The sequence below is a fragment of the Cydia pomonella genome, chromosome 19 (assembly GCF_033807575.1).
Source record: "Cydia pomonella isolate Wapato2018A chromosome 19, ilCydPomo1, whole genome shotgun sequence".
NCBI lineage: Eukaryota > Metazoa > Arthropoda > Insecta > Lepidoptera > Tortricidae > Cydia > Cydia pomonella.
The window spans coordinates 9082673-9105317 of record NC_084721.1 but is presented as its reverse complement, the minus strand read 5'-3'; the positions used below and the strand labels follow the sequence as shown (position 1 = coordinate 9105317).

Below are 22645 nucleotides of genomic sequence, written 5' to 3'. Positions count from 1 at the left end.
CCCAAGGGCTTTCGAGGTCGAAAACTCGGATTTATTATTACCATTTCATCACTACCAACATATTAAAAAAATAGAACTACCTCATTTGATGTTAGGTAAAATGTACCAATTCCATGGAGTAATACAGCACTTTCATTTGGTACAACAATACGATTCTGAACAAAAAAAGAGGACGTCATAACGTTGTATTTATTTTTTGGTTCTACGGGTTAATTTGATTCAAATGGCCAAGTTTTTCAAACTCAATGGGTAGGACGATTTTTAGGGTTCCGTAGCCAAATGGCAAAAAACGGAACCCTTATAGATTCGTCATGTCCGATTATGTCACCCGCCACTTTTTTCCGAAACTATAAGAGCTATGCTGTTCAAACTTGGTAAGTAGATGTATTCTATGAACCGCATTAGGATTTTTACACAAAAATAGAAAAAAAACAATAAATTTTGGGGGCTCCCCATACTTAGAACTGAAACTCAAAAAATCTTTTTTCATCTAACCCATACGTCACATTATCAGTCACTAATATCATTTTTTTCTAAACTGAATAGTTTGCGCGAGAGACACTTCCAAAGTGGTAAAATGTGTCCCCCCCCCCCCCCCGTAATTTCTAAAATAACAGAATGAAAAATCTAAAATAAATATATGATATACATTGCCATGCAAACTACCACCGAAAATTGGTTTGAACGAGATCTAGTAAGTAGTTTTTTTTTAACACGTCATAATTTAAAAAAAACATTTTTTTTTTCATCAAATCCATACGTGTGAGGTATCTATGGATAGGTCTTCAAAAATGATATTTAGGTTTCTAATCTGAATAGTTTGTGCGAGAGACACTTCCAATGTGAAAAAATTTGTCCCCCCCCTGTAACTTCTAAAATAACAGAATGAAAAATCTAAAAAAAAATATATGATATACATTGCCATGCAAACTTCCACCGAAAATTGGTTTGAACGAGATCTAGTAAGTAGTTTTTTTAATACGTCATAAAATTAAAAAAAAAAAATCATCAAACCCTGGGGTATCTATGGATAGGTCTTCAAAAATGATATTTAGGTTCCTAATATCATTTTTTTCTAAACTGAATAGTTTGCGCGAGAGACACTTATAAAGTGAAAAAATGTGTGCCCCCCCCCCCCCCCTTTAATTTCTAAAATAACGGAATGAAAAATCTAAAAAAATATATGATATACATTACCATGCAAACTTCCACCGAAAATTGGTTTGAACGAGATCTAGTAAGTAGTTTTTTTAATACGTCATAAATGGTACGGAACCCTTCATGTGCGAGTCCGACTCGCACTTGGCCGCTTTTTAGGTTATAAATTATATGGAGATAACACCCAAAGAGCATATAATCACTACGATAACACCTGTCACCCTACCTTCTCTTTCCGCGCAGGCCCAATGTTCAATACTGATGAAAATACCTATATAAATATGAAGAGGGATTATTTTACATAAACTGTGTGTGTGTGTAAAAATGGCTGTGAAGAATCACGTTATTCTTGTACATGAAACCTCGATCGATTTAATGAACTGCTCTAAGAGCAGTTCATTGAATCGTCTGTGGACAGAAAAATATAACCGGACCGGAGCCGTATTATCTGTAATGGTGCAGTCGCACTAAAGGAGCAATTTAATTGTGATTCATCAAGGGGAAAAAGCAAAGTAAATAAAATACCAATTTATAATATTATATGATGTATATCACGGCTTTTACAGTGGTATCTTCATGTATAAACAAAATATCCAGATTTTAATTCAATAAATTAAGATCATACTGACAATTCAATAAATAACAATTTTTCACATTCAATTATATAAAGCATCAGCGCCACAATAATTTTGATGTTATAATAATCATGTCATATCATAGTTCTGTAGTGGGGACCAACTAAATTATTTTCACTTACATATTTAGCGATGATCACAGATTGAGGATTATAAAAAAGCAGATTCAGAACATACCGTGCTATGGAGAGACGATTTAACAATTCGAAATTTGCAATAGTGATTACTGAGTAATTTAGATTTTCATTATAGCTTACCTAACTTATCACTATCAGCACTCTTAGCCGCTCACGTTCGGCCTTTCCCAGTTCCTAACATTGCTTCACGATCGATATCAATACCAAATTTAAATTAACAATATAATAAAATATCAATTGTACCTAAGATCTTTTCCATTTAAATACGCACATTCGTTCTTTTAATTTGCATCCTAATTATACACTAGCGGGCGCGAGCCCGGCCGGCCCGCACTCCGCAACGCGGCGGCTCCGCTCTGAGCATACGACGACCTAACCATAATTAAACATACATGTTGTGATCAATAATAAAAATATAATGATACAAATACATTAATTACTACGTTTCGATTATTGTGTGACATAAATATTTACAAAGCGCATTAGGAGCGCCAAAATAGTTAGGCGAGGCAGACTCCTAATGGAGAGATTAAAATGGCGCCGCGCCTGGCGTCCGCGACTGTACCCCAAACAATACTTACATATCTTTATTAACTAAAGCTCCCGCCACCGGGCCAGGAGAGCCGAGGTATAAATGCCCCCAAATCAAATATAATTAGTGTCGTCAATTCAATAAAAATGTGGACAGCAAATATTACAAAACGCTATCCTGACGTCCGCAGTCGCCAGATCGAGAACCAAATCTTGGTAGGTACTAAATAATAATACGAGGATAATTTATTTGCTTATATTCTAGCACTTTTGGACTGTACAGAAGGTATAATATTTTACATGGCATCTTCAAAACACAGTCATCCCTGCTATTGAACTCGTCCATTATTCGTTGTGAAACAAAACATGGTAGCTTCAAAACAAAGTGCTAAACACAAATAATAATATAAAACATTGATTAAGCAATCAAAAAATTTAGTGATGGAGCACTTAAAATAATATTCCTCATGATTATGAAACTATAGTAGACATTATAATGTAAACACTGCTACCAGTACATCTTATAAAACGAATAACATTATTCTAATATATCAATGTGATTTTTGAGATTATGGTACGATTACAATTTGGGAATGCATGATACTACTCGACAAAATACATAATTATTAAGTACAGATGATTAAAAAAAAATGCCCCTACATATACAGACAGCGTAACGTCGAAATACCAGCAATCGTTCAACTAGTATCTAATTATTTTAACAGGTTTACACGAATGCGAATCGGAGGCGCGAAGAGCGCCCTACAAATATTAGCGACTCACGACATGACATGTACAAGGTGAAGATTTAGGTAATAAAAATAACTCGTCCTCGCCAGAGTACAGAGTGCAGAGTACAGCGCGCCGGCGTGACGGCGCCCCGGCGCTGCGCGCTCAGTTCACCATGAGCGTGTGCGACTCCATGGGCGCGGCCGAGTCGTACAGCGTGTCCGTGTCCTGCGTGGGCTCGCCCTGCAGCTGGCACTGGTTCGACAGCGTGCCCGCGCCGCAGTCGCAGAAGAACCTGGCCACGGACACAAGCTTTACTGCTCCGTCTTACATACCACGCTCACATATTATGTGGACCTTGATTTTACTTCATATAAACAAAAATAATATAATAAACTGACCTGTCATGGCGTATGAATTCGACGTCATGTCCCTGATGGCACGTTTTGATGCAATTGACACAAATGGCATTGCGGTCTGTCGTGTTGCAAGTCTGGCACCTAAAATAAAATTGACGGATGAATAACATCACATTAAATGTGGTGAGATTACCGCCATATCAATGTGATTTAAATCCTATTGAGATGATTTGGAGCATTGTAAAAGCTAAAGTGGCAACTAAAAATGTGTCTATCGATAATAAGGCTTTTCTAAAGCTTGTTGAAGATAGTTTTCAGGTATAAAACTTATTTTAATGTTGAGAATTTAGTTATGTAAATTATTTTGAATTCAGTCTATATTATTAATGATTTAAATTTTTAATAAATTATTATCGTATAGGAAGTGACTAAAGAAAATTGGAGCAACTGCTGTGACCATGTTAAAAAAATTGAAGTCGATTATAGGAATAAAGGTCCTATAATTGACGCTCTTTGCAAAGCCTACTGTCAGACGTTCTACACTTGCAGTCTGTGGGTAGGTTTTACACAGAGGGCATACAATGCACTGATAGTCCAATACAACAATATTTTGATGATGCTGTTGCGGCTGCCGAAGCACTGTAGTGCGTCCAGCATGTTTGCAGAAGTGCGAACGGACGACTTTTTCGCAATCAGACGCAAGCGTGTGGGATCACTACTCAGGCGAGTGCGTGGCAGCGGCAACGGCCTCCTCAGAGTATTGTCAGAGTCTTAATTGCCCTGTGACCAAATATTGGGTCGAAGTGGTCATCGGAAGGGCCAAATAGGTTAAAATAAAAATAAATAAATAAAATATATTTATTTCAGAACCATAAAATTTCCATAAAACATTGTTAGTACCATCGTTATAGCTAGGGGTTAGTAAGTACATTAAAATCAAACTAACTAAGTTAAGACTAACTAGGTTAAGACTTCGTGTATATATTTTTGTATATTTTCTACTCCTACTAACTTAGTTATTAAGTCCAAATTGTTACTAACATCCTATGGATCATTGATCTGCAATAAATGATTTTTTTTTCTTTTTATTATTATTGCCATACGTAAGCTGTTTGCAGCGACACTATCTCAGGGTTAAATAAAGAGTTGTCAGGCTTTATGTATTCAATAAACTATCATAAATATATAATTTTCATATACATTATTGCTGGTTTGAAATTAAAACTTTATCTATAATTAGGGGTCTACAGACCTTTTGATCCATCAAAATCACTGGAAAAAGTTGGTATATAGATTAGCCGATCAAATTGCCAATTTGATTGTCCCGTCTGGGTGGACCTTAAACGTATGATGTAACAATAATTTTTAATATCGATGAGAACGACACTGGCCAAACTGTGGCAACATTTGTTCATACTTACTTGTCAATTTGGTCCGTAGGTCTGTGAGGTCTGTGGATTTTACTTTATAAATCAATGCTATAAAAAGTTACCTGTAGAAATCGTGCATGGGGAAGGACGTGTACGACGATATCTTATACAAGCACTGGCCGCCGCCGACCGCCTTCTCCACAGCGTCTTGATTGCTAAATATTTTGTTGCCTCGTATTAATGGCGACACGCCGGATGCTAGACAAAGGCCTGAAAAGAATGTGACTTTATTAGAAACAAATAAAGTTCAAGAAGTGCTTTCGAAAATACTTAGCAAGTTTCCTATCTCTAAGAAAACCTTCAAGTTTTGCCATTATATCCTTTACCCTGGTAACTATTTATTTATTTAGCCTTCATTAGGCGGGTCCACACAGAGCGAGCATACGCGCGAGGCAATATGCTCGCGCACAAAACGGCCAGTGTAGACGTGCCTCACTCGCTCTGTGTGAACCCGCCTAACAAAGAAAAAATCTTACTGTATAAGTTGGGCTTAATCCCATAAGGCCTTAGGCATTCTCTGCCAGTCAACCTTAAGGCTAAGCAGAGAGATTATGCGCGGTGCTACAAATTCCTACTATTGAATTTATTTTAATAAAATGTCTCAGTACTTTTAGCCAGCCCTTTATATCGATTCAGTAAACGGCTGTACAAAACCTTAGTAGCAAAACACAAAAACCTGAAAGTAAATGAAAGTTTACCTCCAAATCTGTTGTTAAAGATCTGGTTGTGCTCGAGCGTGGCGGTGGCGTTGTTGGTGATCTCGACGCCGGCCGCGAGCCCGTCGAAGATGCGGTTGCGCCGCAGCACCGGGTGGCTCTGAGTTGAGATCAGCACGCCCGCTTGCGCGTTGCGAAATATATCGTTCTCCTCCAATACACCCTGTGCAGGAAAATAGACAATCGTTACAGTCATGATTTTAGCTTTGCGAATTCAATCGCGTGCTGGTTTGTTTTAGGAAGATGCGAATGAATGGCTATTGATTTATTGACGATATCCTCCACGTTAAAGAGACTTCAACACGAGTAGCGGCGATTTTATTCGGATTTGAGGCTTAATAAATACATTTAGTTATACAGGATGTTTCTTTAGTCACCTGCAAAAATTTACGGGGTGAATAAATAGGTCATACTGGACAACCTTTACTATGGGACCAACCACGAAATCGCGAAAAAAAAAAAACTCCCCCATACAAAATGTCAAGGTCAGACAGCCAAAATGTATGAAACAGACAATTTTTTTTTTGGGGTGGTCTCATAGTAAAAGTCGTTCAATATGACCTATATATTCACCCCGTAAATTATTGCAGGTGACTAAATAAACAATGCTGTATAATTAAATGCAATGAATTTATTATGGTTTTATTTTCGCATCAGGACAAAATAAATAGCTTCTTAGAGTAAAAATACACGTTAGAATCCTAATATCAGTAATCAAAAGTACCACTTGTAGCCATGAGGATAGTCAACATTTTTGGTCTTTAGAGTTTAGGCAAACGGGATTTACCTTTCCTCCATTAAAAATACAAATTCCTCCATCGCGCCCATCAAAAATCTTATTTCTCTTGAGCGTCGGGTTGGAGTCAGTCTTAATCCACACACCCGCCATGGCGTTATCGAAGATCTCATTCTGCTCCAGCAGCCCCAGGCCGCCGTTGTAGACGAGCACGCCGCCGTTCTGCCCGCCCCAGATCTTGTTGCCGCGGATGACGGGGTTGCTGCCGGTTCGGATTTGAACGCCAGAGTATAGGTGGTTGAAAATGTCGTTATCTTCTAGTTTTCCGTGGCCGTTGTCGTAGAAATACACGCCGACCTTTTAAAAAGACAATAACATTAGTAGGTCAGTAACTACACAAATTTAAAACAGAAAATCTCTCGATCTCGATGGTCTCATCGGAAGATCAGCGCTGGAAGTCGCCAGCAACATGATGATATGAGGCCATTTCGTGACACTTTACTCTATGTTCTCTTTTATGTATGTATATTACTGTTTGTATGTATATGAATAAAACAAATTCTATTCTATTCTATCTAAAATATAATAGGTAATAGAAATTTTGTTTCAAGCCCTAAACACATTTTTGCTGGCACAACTTTGGGAAAAATCTTTATGAAACAATTGCAAAGTTTTGGCAGGGCTTCGACTCAAAAGTAAGATTGAATGAGTTCCCATTGCTGTCGAACTCTACGCTAGCAACGGTGGCTGTGAATTTACAATGTAAATTTTACATATAGACTGCGAGCCAGGGACAAATTTCCATGACCTATCGCCTCCCGAGCGATAACTCGTATAGTGGCTATGTATGATGAACCTTCGTAGACGTCAGCTGCCCCTGCGTTGGTGGGTTGAGGAATGGCAGCCACCAAAACAAGTAAAAAAAAAAAAATTAATCGTCGCCTCCCGTTAGATACTTTGTCAGATGATAGTTTAGATGTTATTATTAATTTAAAAAAATGTCAGCCTAACGCTGTCTCGCTCACACCTACCGGAGTGGCGTGCGGATCCGCACAGCGTGATAATCCTGATAGTTTCAATACCTGCTTGCCCGAGTGTATGCGGTTGCGGCGCAGCACCGGCGTGGAGCCGGTGGTGATCCAGACGCCGGCGAGCGTGTTGGCGTACACCTCGTTCTCCTCGATGAGTCCCTGGCCCTTCTCGTGGACGTAGATGCCGCCATGCTGCCCGTGGTGGATCTTGTTGTGCCGGACTATGGGGTCGCTGTTTGTGCGGATCTATAAACAAATGAATTACGTCAATATGGTTGTAATTGTATTTAGTATTTTCTAGCCTGTTATTATTCATTGTCATTAAATTGACATAATGATAAAAGAAGAAAATATAGTCAATGGGGTCACTAGGAAAATTCGCCAATCTATCTGTAATGGCCAGTTTACGGCCGTCACAAAACAATACTAATGCCAAACCGCATGTCACTACTTTGAAAAAAAAATCGTTTCTTTTTGTTTTGTTGTTCTGTAAATCATAACTATCATAAGAAAAAGGGGACGCATACAGAGTTACTGCGTTTCAACTTTGAGTAGCAGTCTAGTAGTGTGAGATACGAGCTTATTTAAAAGTTGTAACGATGTTTCGCCACTAAACATAATTATACTAATTATGTGACTTAATATAGTTGGGCTAGTGCCAGTGCGTGCGTTATTTTGGTAGTTTTGGAACTAACTTCGCACGACTTTGTTTATTTACGTGGCAACACTGATTTTCTGTTACCCACAAACATTTGAGAGTTCGCTGAAACCAACAAACGCCGGTGGTTTAAAAATTTTGGGCATAAAAAGTGAGTATTTTCCTTCATTTATTTACTTTTTAGCTTATCACCGCTAATTATATAGATTAATAGAATGTGGAATGGGTTTATCTACGTATTTGGCCTTGTAGCTACGTACAAGTTGAGCCACAAAAGTTTTGATATCATTAGCCGGGTCCACGCAGAGCGAGCATACGCGCGAGGCAATTTCCTCACGCACAATACGGCCAGTGTAGACGTGCCTCGACCGAGGCGGCGCGTATGTTTTCCTCGCCCGAGTGCGCCGCCTCGACCGAGGCACGTCTACACAGGCCGTATTGTGCGTGAGGAAATTGCCTTGCGCTTATGCTCGCTCTGTGTGGACCCGGAATTCTTGTTTTTAACCTTGAATTTATTTTGGAAATAAGTTGTGAAAGAGCTGGGTCTACCGACCTTGAAAGAGCTAGCTCTTTAATTACCCTGTAATTACTAAAAACAGAGACTAGTACTCCCATACAACAACATATCCCTCACATGCCTTTTTACTATTTTTCCATTTTAGCTTATAATACCTGTCACCTATTTATGACTGCTACTTATGTCTGGTAAGCGTAAAATCCGCCTTGCCTGGTCGCTGTCATATGCAAAAAAGTACGCGTTTTAGTTTTATTATTTATAAACCTTTTCTAAAGGCTTACAATACCTTTAATTATAATAGAATATATATATATATATATATTTTTTTAAATCTTAAATACACAAATAGACAATAGAACAGTAAAAGAGAACATAGTGAGAATAAAGTGTCATCCAGCGCAAGTGAAAAATAATCATGGAAGGTAAATTACATACAATAAATAAATAAATTACACGCAGTAGAAAAACTAATTTATGCTTTAAGTCTACTTTTGTGACTGTAACTAAAGTAAACAACCAACTAACCTGAATTCCAGCCAAAGCATTTCCATAAATATTATTATGCTCAATCAGGCCGCGGCCCTCGCCGAATATATACACGCCGCCCTGGTGGCCGTTATAGATCTCATTGCGACGGATGGTCGGGTTGCTGTTGGACGTGATCCACACGCCAGCGAAGTTGTTGGAGTGTATCTTGTTGTCTATGAACTGGCCGAGGCCGGACTCGTGCACGTAGATGCCGCCCGTCTGTCCGTGGTGGATCTCGCAATGTACTACGGTGGGGTTGGCGCCGGCTTTCACTTCGAAACCGGCGATTCTGTTGTTGTGAATGTCATTTGCTTCAAAGTAGCCCTGAAAATTTATAGTTATTAACATTTTGTAAGGAAAATTTCATGAGTATGATTTACATACTGCGTCAAGGTGCACGGTGCGAGTAACATCCTATTACATTACAGGAGTACGATTTATGTAGAAGCGTCTATCAACAATTTGCGTCCGAGGTCCAAGCGAGCGAAACGACCTACCGATTGCTTCGTTCACATACTTGACATTTAGATACGACGCCAATTTACGTAACTTACTACGACCCTAGGACATTAGTGAGCTCCCTGTTTTCCATCTCAAAACCATTGCTAGGTTGTCTGGGCTCTTAGGCCTGTATGTGTCCGACTCACCAGTCCGTTCTCAAAGGTGAATATGCCGACGTCGCGGCCGTGGTGTATGTGGTTGCGGCGCATGATGGGGTTGGCGAAGTTCTTGACCCAGATGCCGGCGAGCGCGTTGCGCGAGATCTCGTTGTCCTGGTAGGCGCCCTGCGCGTAGTCCGTGACGTAGAGCCCGACGTTCTCGCAGTCGCTGATGTCGCAGTGCTTGATCACCGGGTTGGCGCCCGCTCCGCTCACGCACACCGCCGCACCCACTAACCAAATTGCATTATTAGACGTGCATCATAAAGCCCCAGATATTTAGAGTTAAAAAAAAAACCGGTGTTAAGTATGGTGGGCACCATACTCATAGAACGTGTTTTTTTTTATTTCCGTTAATTTCAAGGGTGCATTCCTGAGCTTAAATTAAGTAACTTTCTCAAAGACACGGTTATTCTAATTAGCTCCATTTCGGAGATAATTAATATTTTTCTAATTCTAATTTAGCCCTTACAAATGTATACACTTGCTTAAGGGCCTATTTACATATTTATTAGTGTTTAGTACGAGACGATCGATGTTCGAAATGACATTTATATGTCAGTTTTCAATTGTTTGGTTGAATTAAACGTAATGCCCGTGTTACAGCAACGCTATGTGCAACATTTAGTTACTTTTTATAAAATAAAAAAATAATTAAAAAATACTTATTTTTTGAAAATTAACTATGCCATTTAGTTTCCTTAACCCTTTACCAGGCTGACAGTTCAAAAATGACAATCGAATGTCAGTCTTACTCATCAAAAATAGAACACATGTTTGAAGAGCCGCATGTGGGAAATATATATCCCTTACCCTGGTAAAGGGTTAAACATACTTACCCATACCCCGGAGTTAACGGAATTTAATAAAAACACGGTGTACAGTTCTACAGCTGGGCACATACAACACAGAAGAATTTGGGATATGGTTTTCCATGTAGCCCATTTCAAAAATTGGATTGCTAACTAGTGCAATTCAGAAAGTTCGCGCTTACATCTTGTGGCGGCGGCATGCGTTCAAGATTGTAGGAGCACTAGAAACAGCTCTTGTACTATTAGTTCTATTCTACACTCTGTTCTTCAAGACAATGGCCAGTGGCGTTACTATATCAACTGAGGCCCGTAGTAAATTCATCAAATAGGGACAGCAATGGGGGCCTGTGCTCACAGCCTTTTGGGTCAAATTGAGGCCACATTTGGGCCAGTACGCTTTTTTTACCACCTATAATTATGTTACCGGCGGCGGCGGCGAACCTAAAGTGAAGTGTCTTGCGAAGGCATCATTCACAAAATAGAATGCAAACGGGTTCTTACCCACACTGGCGCTCCGAATAATGCAATGATCAACGGTGGGAGAGCAGTTATCGGAGACCTCCAGGCAGTAGTGCTTGTGGTGCTGCATGGTGCTGGTGGCATCAGGTGAGAACTTCAACGTCATGTGGCCGGCGTAGGCGCGGCTGGCGCCCTCCGCGAACGTCAGTGTGGACTCCGCCTCGCGTTCCAGTACTACTGACTCGGCAACGTTGCCAGCGGCACAGCCTGGGATACAGATGGTAGTTGTAGTTACATAGCCACACAGTTACAGTACCTGAGTTGTTGTATTAGGTACTGTAACTGTGTGGCCGGAGTTAGCAGGATGCCTGGGCAGTAGTTTTAGTAGGTATATAAAAACCAAAATTCGATAAGATATAAAAAAACTGACAAGGAGAAATGATAAAAAAATATATATCAAAGCTATTTGATGTACACATGTAACGTTATCACCCTATTATGACAGTGGTTCTCAAATTGTAGGCGATGCTTGTAGATTTGTCTATCTGGTAAACCAAACTTAATATATGAATTTTAATGGAGTTAGGGTCGAAAACTGGCATAAAATTTGAGAAGGAGCTAAAAATAAAACTTTAGATTACTTTTCCTATGGAAAGTCTTCCTTTTCGGAAGTTGCTTTAAATTAGTAAACAAATTTATAATTAGATTATTATTATTATAGTGTAGTGGAGCTATCAATGTCGACCTTTATTTTAATATATTTGTGTATAAAATAATTTCATCTGATTACGAAATGTTCCTTATAAATACGTTTTTATATAAAAACGAATTGGCCTAAAACTAAAAAACTAAAATTACTTAGTAGTTTTGACTCTAACATAACGGCGCCCCTGTGTATAGTATCCGAAAGGCTCCGTCACACCGACGCGGAAGCGTTCCGGAGCGGAGCGGTAGCAAGGCGGTGATGTCACATTGAACGGAGGCGGCGGATTGAAAGCGTTTTGATTGCGGACCCGCGTTGTAAGTTACCTACTGCTACTAATCTCAATTTGTAAACCGTATTTCTGTAATATTTGTGTATAGATATGAATATTGTCTAACATACTCAGTTTCTCCATAATTTCCGTTATAGCAATAGTTATTTACGATACAAGTGCTGAAAATAGGAAATTCGCACGTGTAGCGTACAACATTTTACAGTACATATGGCTCTTTAAAGTTTTGACATATGCACGAAAAGTGCTCAAAGTTTTGACATATGCACGGAAAGTAGTACCATATGTACTGTAATAGTACATTACAATACAAGTGCGAAAAATAGGAAATTCGAAACGAGTGGCGATAAATTAGAACACGACCGTAGGGAGTATTTTAAATCGACACGAGTTGCGAATTACCTATTCGCCCATGTATCGTACAACGTTTTACAGTACATATGGCCCTTTAAATGTTCGACACAGTAACGTAATATGCTAATTTTCGTACTAGTGCGGTAAAGTAACACCATATGTACTGTAAACAATATTGTTATTTACTTTGTTCCGCAAAATCGCTCCGCCTCCAATCAGCGCTAAGTGTGAGTGCGCCGCTTCCGCCCCACGTCGGTTACGCATTCGGACGGCGGATCGAGGGCGGATTGAACGCAGCGCCGAGCTTCGGCAGTGTGGCATACCTCAAAACGTTCTGTCTGTGCATTCAGAGTTGCACGGCACCGCGCGCAATCCACGTCGGTGTGATGGAGCTTTAAAAGTAGTGTTATTAGGAATATTCGTATAATATTATGCAATTGTTTTTTTTTTCTGACTTTTGGGCAAAGATCTACAAACCAATATTTACTTTGATTTTATTTATGATTTTTGTGTTTCCTGTTGCTTAGAAAAATATTGTGTGCGACGGTAAATAATTAGGTCTTAAATTTCTCGGACCTGTCTTTACAAAACTCAAGTTCGGTTCGTTCCGTAACTTCGGCCCTTGGAATTTTAAGAACCTGTTGTACAATATACTATTATGATTCTGCCGTAATAGGGTAAAAACAGAGTGCGGTTACACTCTTCGGGGTCAAGCTCCATCCATCATTATGTAGGCTCACCAATGAGCTGCACATCGGTGTCGATGGCGAGGCACTCCTCCTGGTAGAGCCCCTGGTGCACGAAGACGAGCGCGGGCGCGGGCTGCGCGGCGCGGCGGCAGGCGCAGGGCGTGCCGGCCGCGCCCGCGCCGGCGCCGGCGCCCGCCCCCGCCCCCGCGCCGCACGCGCACGCCGCGCCCGCGCCGGCCGGCCCCGCCGTCCCCGCCCCCGCCGTCGCCGCGCCGCCCGCCCCGCCCGCGCTCGGCGAGCTGCCGCTGCTGCTGGTGGGGGTCGAGCCGCCGCGCTCCTCCACGTATTCCAGAGCGGCCTAAACAAACACTTTCATATTAGCATCTTCATTCCGAACGCAAATATGGAAGGCTTCCTTGTTCAACATTTTGCAAATCTGAAATCGAGACAAATCAGTAGGTGACCCGAAGGAATCGGTCCCCAAAGTTCGGAGGTAGGCAAACTTAGGAATAAAAGAGCCGACTGCAGTTTATGAGCTTTGGGAGCCCCACAAGTTGATTTCAGTGGTTTAAATGTTAAGACAACTTAAACTTTTGAGTGCTTTGAAAAGCCACAATTGCAGGTCGTATCGTCACAGTTTGCGAGGCGCGGTTTGCCGACTATTACCGTAGTTGATCCGACCAAATATTCAAATAACTACAGTGTGCATGTAATTACATATGTGGATGCCACGGGTTCTCCATCAAACTGAAACCAACAACAAGTTCCGTGGAAATCACGATTCTCGCTGTACTCTACGTTTCACTTTAGGAGAAGGTAAAAAACTTACTCTAATAGTATTAAAATGCTTGATCCGCGAGTCCTTCTTGGGACGGAAGTTGGGTCGCACGTGAATGCCGTAGTATAGCTGCCTGAAGCTCTCCTTCCAGGGGTTGTCGGCGTCGCACTCGTCCGCCGTCATGAACTCAAACTGGCACGGTGCAGTGTGCATCAATGGCATATCGTATTCAAACACCGATTGGTATAGGCTTTTCCTGTGATCAAATGTTTACGATTAATTTTTTATACCCGTTTAATGAGTTGGATGTTTCAAATGTTATTTCAATGCGAAAATTAACCTTTGTAGTTAACAAATGTTTAATTTTATAGCCTTAACTACGATTAATACGTGAGAGACAATGTATGACCTTTTGAACGCCATGGCTATCGTGTGCAGCGCGTCATTGCAAGGTACCAGAATGCACAAATTGTGATTTTGGGCTGTATTGTATTTTCCGCAACTCTACAACTGGCGCCTATTTTGCGTGACATATACAGGGCGTCCCAAGACTATGGGACATCAAGGAAAAGTACCTTAAATATCGTAGATAGGATATTTTGCTAAAAGAAGACTTTACGTTATTTTTAAAAGTCAGTAATTCTGCATTTAAACATTTTCTAAGATTTACTTGCTTCGTCTGGGAATCGAACAGACTTAATAATTTCTTGAAATTTGACTCAAACATTTTACGTTGTTCCTTTCTTTTAGAATACTATGTTACTTAAGAAGAATTATTATTTTTTGTCCATTCTTTCGATTGGCATCATAAAAATAGGGGTGATTCTTTTTCCACATTTAAGTCGCTTCGATTCCCAGGCGCAGCAAGTAATTCTTAGAAAACCTTTAAATGCAGAATGCCTGACATTTAAAAATAACAAAGTCTGATTTCAGCAAAATATCCTATCTACGATATTTAAGGTACTTTCCCTTGATGTCCCGTAGTCTTGGGACACCTTGTATCCGCGCGCGTCTTTGGCGGTCAAAGGTCAAGGAAGGAATGTCACTTACACTGCTGCCAAATGGGCCAGTGTTGTAAATACAAACATTTTACATGAAACATTAACATTCCTAAATTAGGTAAATATAGCAAGACTACTTTGCAAAATTGTTAAAACTGATATGCATAGAAGTTTTTATAAAGGTTGACGTGACTTACCATAGCTCAGTATCATTGGCGATGGTGTTGAACCGCTTGCACACCTGCGCCACACGGCACAGGTCGCGCTCGGTGAGGTGCGATAGGATACACAGAAGCACCTCATCAGGCAATTCATACTGGAGGTACTGAGATACGTTGCATACGTCCACGCCTTGTGACAATGATCTACAAAAAATTTTTTTTTATAATATTTTGTCATTATTCCGTAAATGCACTAAATACTAACGATCTAGGTATGCATTACGTTATTTCTTAGTAGTTATGATGACCGCATCTTGCTTAAAATAGGGCGATAAAGATACTAGACTGCAATTTGCAAACATTGTAAATACCTATAAAATAGGTACCTTTGTTTACAGTTCCTAGAAATCTATTAAAAGGTTTAAAATTATTATTTTTATGCAAAAATGCATCACACGTTAAATTCTACAAGCAAATAATACAATTTTTTTCATATATAAATATATAACATTTTTTTTTTTTTTTTTACGTTTTTATGATGAACATAAAAATAGTTTTAAGAAGAGTTTATGCCATACAAATTCCAACTTTCTATAATGGATGAAAGCACAAATGCTGATAAGAAGACTTACGTCCGAGGCCTCTTCCTGGCCGGCAGTGAGCAAGCACCCGAAGGCCCGGGCTCGTGGTAGGCGGGCGGGCTCTTGCGGCGCAGGTCGTACGGACTGTGGTGGCCGGCGGTGGTGGCAGGCGCGGCGGCGGGCACGGGCGGCGAGCCGCCGCCGCCGCTACCGCTGGGGCCCGCGCACGCCGTGGCGGCCATGGCGCTGCCGGTCACGTTATTGGGGCACGGGACTGATTCACATGGCTCCGCTGGAAATTAAAAAGGTTGGTGTTTAGGAAGAACTTTAGACGGATTTAGATGTGTGGGAACTGTGGTCTATACCTCTTGCGTCAAATGATAGACCCTATGACAGTTACTTCAAGTCGCTTTTGGTTGGTCTTATTAACAAAAAAAATGAAGTAATATGTCTTTACCGTATTTTTATTGCTTCATTTAAAATAAATATTGTACTAAACTTCCAAAAAATGTCGACAAACATTTTACGTCATAGCTACTACATATAAAGATAAACTGTTATAGGGAACATCATTCGATGCGATGCGAGAGGTATAATTAGTTGAAATTTGGAAACATCAATAAAGATGCAATGTGTGAAGTCCTTCCTCCCTCCCTTTGGTCGTGTTTTAATTTATCTAAATATGTTGCGAAATTCCTACTTATCTCTCTTGTAATGTACTATTAACAGTTACTTAGTACTGTATCACATAGTATGGACTAACAAGTTTCATTTGAACATAAATCAGAATGTGATATAAAAATGGTCATTAGGCGGGTCCACACAGCCTACGGCCTAAGCACGTCTTCACTGGCCGTAGTGTACGCGAGGAAATAGCCTCGCTCTGTGTGGACCCGCCTATTTAACAAAATTGTGCCTGCATATTAATGTATGAAAAATATCAATTGCTAAATGCTGGCATATTCCTAAATCAATATATAAGTGGTTATTTACTCTATTGCAACCTATAGAGCTGCAATATGTCGCTTGAATATTATCCAAAGGTAAGAGTTAACTTATCTGGAAAAAAACATGGTCTTTTCATTTAGTGCTTGTTCAAAACAAAGAACACATTCAACATACTTTTGCTTTATTTTTTGGAAACCTGTTCTCCAATAAAACCAAATGCAAGATGCTTGGAAACTTGTTTTCAGTGTTTTATTCCTTACTATTGTATTTTTTTTAATGAAATTATGATTGTTATAAACATTTTGTTTTTGTTAGCCTACTATAGTGTCCCACTGCTGGGCAAAGGCCTCCCATCGTTTTCTCCACTCGACCCTGTCGTCGGCATTTTTCCACCATTTTGGGTAGAAGAAGAAGAATCCAAGTCGTCCCGCCAACTCCTTTTCGGTGTGCCTGCAACCCGTCCTGCAGCATCTACGGTGTTTTGTGGGTCCCACTCAGTAACCATTTTGGCCCAACTTTCCAGGTGCATGGGGCAGACATGTCTAGCCTAGTCCCACTTGAGCTTGGCGGTCTTGATGCCTACATCTACAACTCGAGTTCTGGAGCGTAGTTCAGTGTTTCTGATTCGATCTCTTCTACGAACACCTAAATACTACGTTCCATCGATCGCTGGCAAACCTTGAGTTTAGACTTCAGAGCCTTAGTTAATGACCAAGTTTGAGCACTGTAGGTTAGGATAGGCAGGATGCACATCCCCCCGAGGGTTGCCCACCTTGTCGTGGTGGAGGGGCTTAGTAGCCGTGGCTTGGTCTCCCACGGTGAAGCGAAGAGGCAACCAGGGCCGGCCTGTTTGAGGTGCTGGCTGGCCCGAGGAGGACGCTCCAAGTGGGCTTGGTAAGCCCGCTTGTGACGCGTTGGAGGTGGACCGTCGAGGAAGAGGAGTGTCGGTATTGCGGTGAGCCGTTCTTCCTATCCTCGACGGCCGAGGTGGGATTGCAGGGGAAGAGGCGTGATGGTATCACGATGCGCCACTCTCCCTATCCCCTGCGACCTTGGCGGGGCCGTTCCGCTGTAGCGGCGTTGGTGGGGCTGCAGAGGAAGAGGAGTGTCGGTGTTACGGTGTGCCGTTCTCCCTGTCCTCTGCAGCCGAGTTGTGGTTTGCGGCAGAACCATGGACCTCATCTGCCGCCGGGCGCTGGGGAGTTTTCTGGCGCCCGTGGCCTCCTTGTGGCGGGCTCGGGGGGGTCCGCTACACTGCTGGACGGAGGCCGAGGAGGAAGGCGCGTCGAACCATCTGGCGCGCCTCGCGTGAAGGGCCTTCGGGCATTCGCGAAGGAGCCGCTCGCGGGCGGCTGCCGCCGGTGGGGTCGCGGATGAGTACGCAAGCGTTCCTGTAACCCCACCAATAAGGCGGCGAGGTGGCATATGGGGGGGTTTTTAGTGGGTATACCGTGGGCCTCATTAGCCTACACGGGAGTCCCACATAACCACTCGGGTCACCCCCCGCACCCGGGTGGTATGCGGAATGCATTTTCCCCCTAGAAAAAAAAAAAAAACAAGGCAGGATGCACATGTCGAGAAGTTTGCGCATCAGACACAAAGGAAGGTTACCCTTCATTAACGCTTTCATGGACCAGAAGCTTATCCAGGCGTTCTCGATACGTCTATCGATTTCTAAGAACGCTTTGGTCTCGGACCGTCTAGAACGCAAAATTACTAGTGTAATATTTTACCTATATCCCTTTTAGTCTACATCGCAAACGGTCTAGAACACAAAATGACCACTTATAGGTAGGTTAGGTTAGTTAGTTATCTTTTAATGGCCGAAGGCCAAACCGCACAGAAATAGGAGCCCTAGCGGGACTCCGTCGACATCGCTAACGTAAAGGTAAATCGACGATACGTAGATAAATAAAGGTCTAAAATAAATAATTGTAGTCATTTTGTGTTCTAGACCGTTTGCGATGTAGACTAAAGGGATATAGGCAAAATATTACACTAGTTATTTTGTGTTCTAGAGAGTCCGAGACATCATTACATTTCAGCCAATTTTTGACAACATACTAAGTTTTGGCTCCTCTAGATACAATCTGAAAGTTTTTTTTTTGTACAATGTACCACAAATGATATATGATATCCTCATATCTCACCCCAAGAAAGCAATTTTGAAAATAATGTCATTTAGTTTATTTTTTTAATTTTTAAACATAACAAAGTGACACAGTTCCACTTTAGTACTTATTTTACAAGACTTATGGAACTGTACTGCAGAGATGGTACATATGAATCATAAAAATCATATGTAATGGCCATATATCCAACGGGGAACACCTCTTTAACCCTTTAACTTAAAGGGTTAAAGTTAAATGGCTAAAAAGATATCTTGAAGAGGTTCCTTGAGTTTCGCTATATAGTTTATGCTGTACTTTAGAAATATTTTCATCATTGAATAGCAATGGGCAGAGACATTCTCTATTGCACACACAATTATATTACTGTCCCGCCAATGATGCCAGTTGACAATGTCAGAACTAGTGAATGCAATGCCGACTCGGGATTGCAAATTCGAGATCCCGCGGGATTAGAAATATCAATCCCGCGGGATCCAGAAGTAGATTAAAAAAAAGTTAAATTAGATTGAATTAAAACGATAATAACGGCATGTTTGTGATGGTGACGTTAATTAAAATAATATATTAATAGACAGAAAACAAAAACCTTTATTCTTTAATATTATTAACTAAATCATCATCAGTTTTCCATGGAAATTAACACAGGTAATCAAAACAATAAGTATAACTGAAATAAGAATCAAAACAATAAGGAATTAGAGAGTATTAGAGGTGATTTTGAAAGTGACTTCTTAAAAAGCAAAGGGTATTAAGAGTGTTATCTGCTAAACGGCATCTTACATCCATTGCAATGTACTCAGCTGCTGAGAATGCCCTCTCCTGGTTGGCAATAGCGTGTCGAAGCAATTATATGCAAACTGCAAAAATCTCCCCCTTGTTCCTCCACAGTCAAATAAATCCATTTCCTTTTTGACTCTAATCTGTCTAAGCTCGTGGATACACGTGTAAAGGGACTTTTAGATGCTCGCAGAGTTTGTTCTAATTCCTCTTTAAGTGACATATTAGTTTGTACAGCAGTAGCACGTAAATTCAAATCTTCTGCAATCATTGAAAGAGGCAAGTCATCTTCGTTTAATACTGCCATATTAATCTCTGCTTAGTTCGGTTCTTTACGATATAATACGTGTGTAGCATCGCTGACGACTGCCGCCCAATCCCGTCAATCCCGAACGGGATCCCGTCATATTATGCGTCGGGATTGATCCCGAAAAATTACACGAGATCTCGCGAGATCGGGATTGCATTCCCTAGTCAGAACTTGACAGCAATTTAATTAAGCATGTCATGTCATGTGTTTGTCTGTGATGTCCATAATATTTATTTGTTGTAGGTTCCCAGCCTATCCATCTACAAAATAAATTTAAACTGAACATTCTTTCCTCAAAAGTCAAAAGCCCACACCTTGACATTGGCAGAATCCACCTTGCTAAAATTTGTGAGGACTAAAAGCCTATAAAGGAAAAAAAGAAAAATTAAGTGCGTACAATATAGATAGCAACAGGCGGGTCAATGTACGAAAATCTATATGAAAAGCATCTCTGCTTTAAAAATAATCTAAAATGCAGCCTGTTATGGACCACTTGTAAAAAAAATAACACCACCCAAACTGACCTACCTCAATCTAATGCACCTTGAATATTTCTAATTTCATATTTAATAGATTATTTTAAATTTTAAATCTTAATATACTATTTTTCTATTTCATCAGGGCCCAATTTTATAAAGTTACAAGTTTACAGGCGTTTACTGGCAACACTTGCTCCGTTTTTTACAATTTGCGTTTTATAAAACTACTGTGTTACAATTTTACAGGTTACAGGTACAAGTACCTGTAGCTCAACCATAGACGAAAATATGGGAGTTTAATAGTTTTAAACTCATAATAAAAACAAGCGTTTTATAAAAATATTGTAAATTACAAGTGTAGGTTGGTACATTTGTAACAGAAACTGACATAGGTCTTGAATCCTGTAACAGCAGCTATTAGTAGTGTGAGTAGTGTCTCAGTACTCTCAGTGATCCACTCTCTCGCTCGAATTTCTACTATTAATTAAAATGATTTTTCTTCTGAGAGATTCTTCCGAGTCTTATATAATATATACTTTTACATGCACCTTATCAGTTTTTGTTAAAGTATCTGAAATATATAGTAAATAAAGTGACAATATGTTTGATATTGGTTGTATTAATGACTCGTTTTATTTTATATACTAGGAAAAGGGTTGGTTCCGTTGATTTAATAGCATTCGTCTCTTTATTTAGAGTAGAGTAAAAAGCGTTTATTCGAATAAGTATAGTGCACACATTATGGTAAAGTGTACTATTCATAATTTTCGATACAAAGCGTATCTTTGAGCTGCTACCGAAAGGATATATTTTTATGTAATAGCCCATGAACCTCGATTGTAAAACAGTACTTATTTACTTATTAGGTATATATTTCATTAAATCTATCGTCCTTTACCTGAAAACGGCCCGAAAAGTGTATATTTGGCATCGAACACCGCTCTTAACCACTCGATTTTACCTTCATTTCTGGCCATTTTTTCATTAATAATTGAAAACTAACAACAAACAACAAAAGTATCTATGAAAAACTTTTTTTTTTAAACAGTGATGTCCTTCACATTTGTAGATGTCACTTGTAATCGAGATTGACCATGGTTCTTTACAACTGTAATTATCCGTGTGTATTTATAAAACACCTGTAGCCGTTCACAGTGCATTACAGGGCATGTAGCCTGTACTCTTGTAACCTGTAACTTGTAACTTTATAAAATCGGGCCCAGGTAATCTAGCTTAAAATCAGCTACCTATTTATACTTGTATCTATGGGGGCCAATATCAATCCTTTGGTTATGAGATATCAAGAATTTCCAAAATGGTAACAATTCTACAGCTTTCCTATTTTATACACTTTATTAATGGTTTCATTGACACATAAAAACTATATAAACTCGCGGATATAAACATACTTATCGCTATTTGCGGTATCTTATCACTTGGGTCAAAGAAAATACAATATGTAATTGTGTAAATAAAAAAAGTATATCTAGATGGCAGAATACACAATTTCAAATTAACCAAAACGGCTTTGTATGTTTTCGTTTAGTATGCAAACAGAAAAATGTAGCTCCATAATTTGTCCAATTTAGGCTCGTTTTAGAAAACAGCTGTTTCATCATGTGTGCAAAATAAGTTTTCGACTACCAAATCAATACTCATATTGCGCAAAATGTCACTGAAATGCGCTATTCAATATCATCGACGGACATTCATACATTGAAACTTAAGAATTAGCATGCCAATCAACAGACGGGAACAATGACCAACGATTTAAATATTTTCAGCGAGACATCGTGAGAGATTTTCGCACAATTGCAAAATATGGAAAACTGACTTGCGCTAGCAGAAATTGTTTGGTATCGTCGTGGCAAAATATTAACACTTGAGTACCAATAGTTTTTACAATGAAATGAAACCTAGCTCATTTGTGAAAATGTCGATAATGACCCGTTCATACGGATTGGGGCGACATCGGCCGACCCGGATTACTTACTCGATTGTGTCCTAGAAGGCAAATGGTATTCGATGTCCGCCTTTTCTTCGCGATCTGCGAACGTAAGAACGCGAAGAGGAAAACGAGGCACTAGGCATTATTCCTTTTAATACTTATTTTCACTAGAATTCAGCACTAAACAAAGGAGACACCCGCACCAACACCGTCGGCCATTTTCTGTTTAGATTAGATTGGTAAAACGAAACGGGAAATAGAGATTACACCACATCAGTGACTGCTAAACGAAAGTATTTAAGATTTACAAACTAAACACTAATCACTGATACTAAATTTATAACTGTTAACTCATAAAAATCATTATTTAAATGAATTATACTAAAAATCAGCTCTA

At 40.0% G+C, this 22645-nt stretch overlaps 1 protein-coding gene across 1 annotated transcript; it reads right to left on the bottom strand.

Annotated features, from left to right (window-relative positions):
- Positions 1-1686: 1686 nt before the first annotated feature.
- LOC133528642 (F-box only protein 11) lies at positions 1687-22621 on the bottom strand. Its single transcript, XM_061866098.1, is given in 15 exon segments — positions 1687-3485; positions 3592-3690; positions 5042-5189; positions 5678-5858; positions 6483-6788; positions 7514-7708; positions 9163-9489; positions 9813-10057; positions 11138-11362; positions 13185-13491; positions 13963-14167; positions 15110-15277; positions 15706-15946; positions 22294-22315; positions 22317-22621. Coding segments are annotated over 15 exon segments (2874 nt in total). The 5' UTR covers positions 22392-22621; the 3' UTR covers positions 1687-3355.
- Between the last annotated feature and the right edge of the window lie 24 nt (positions 22622-22645).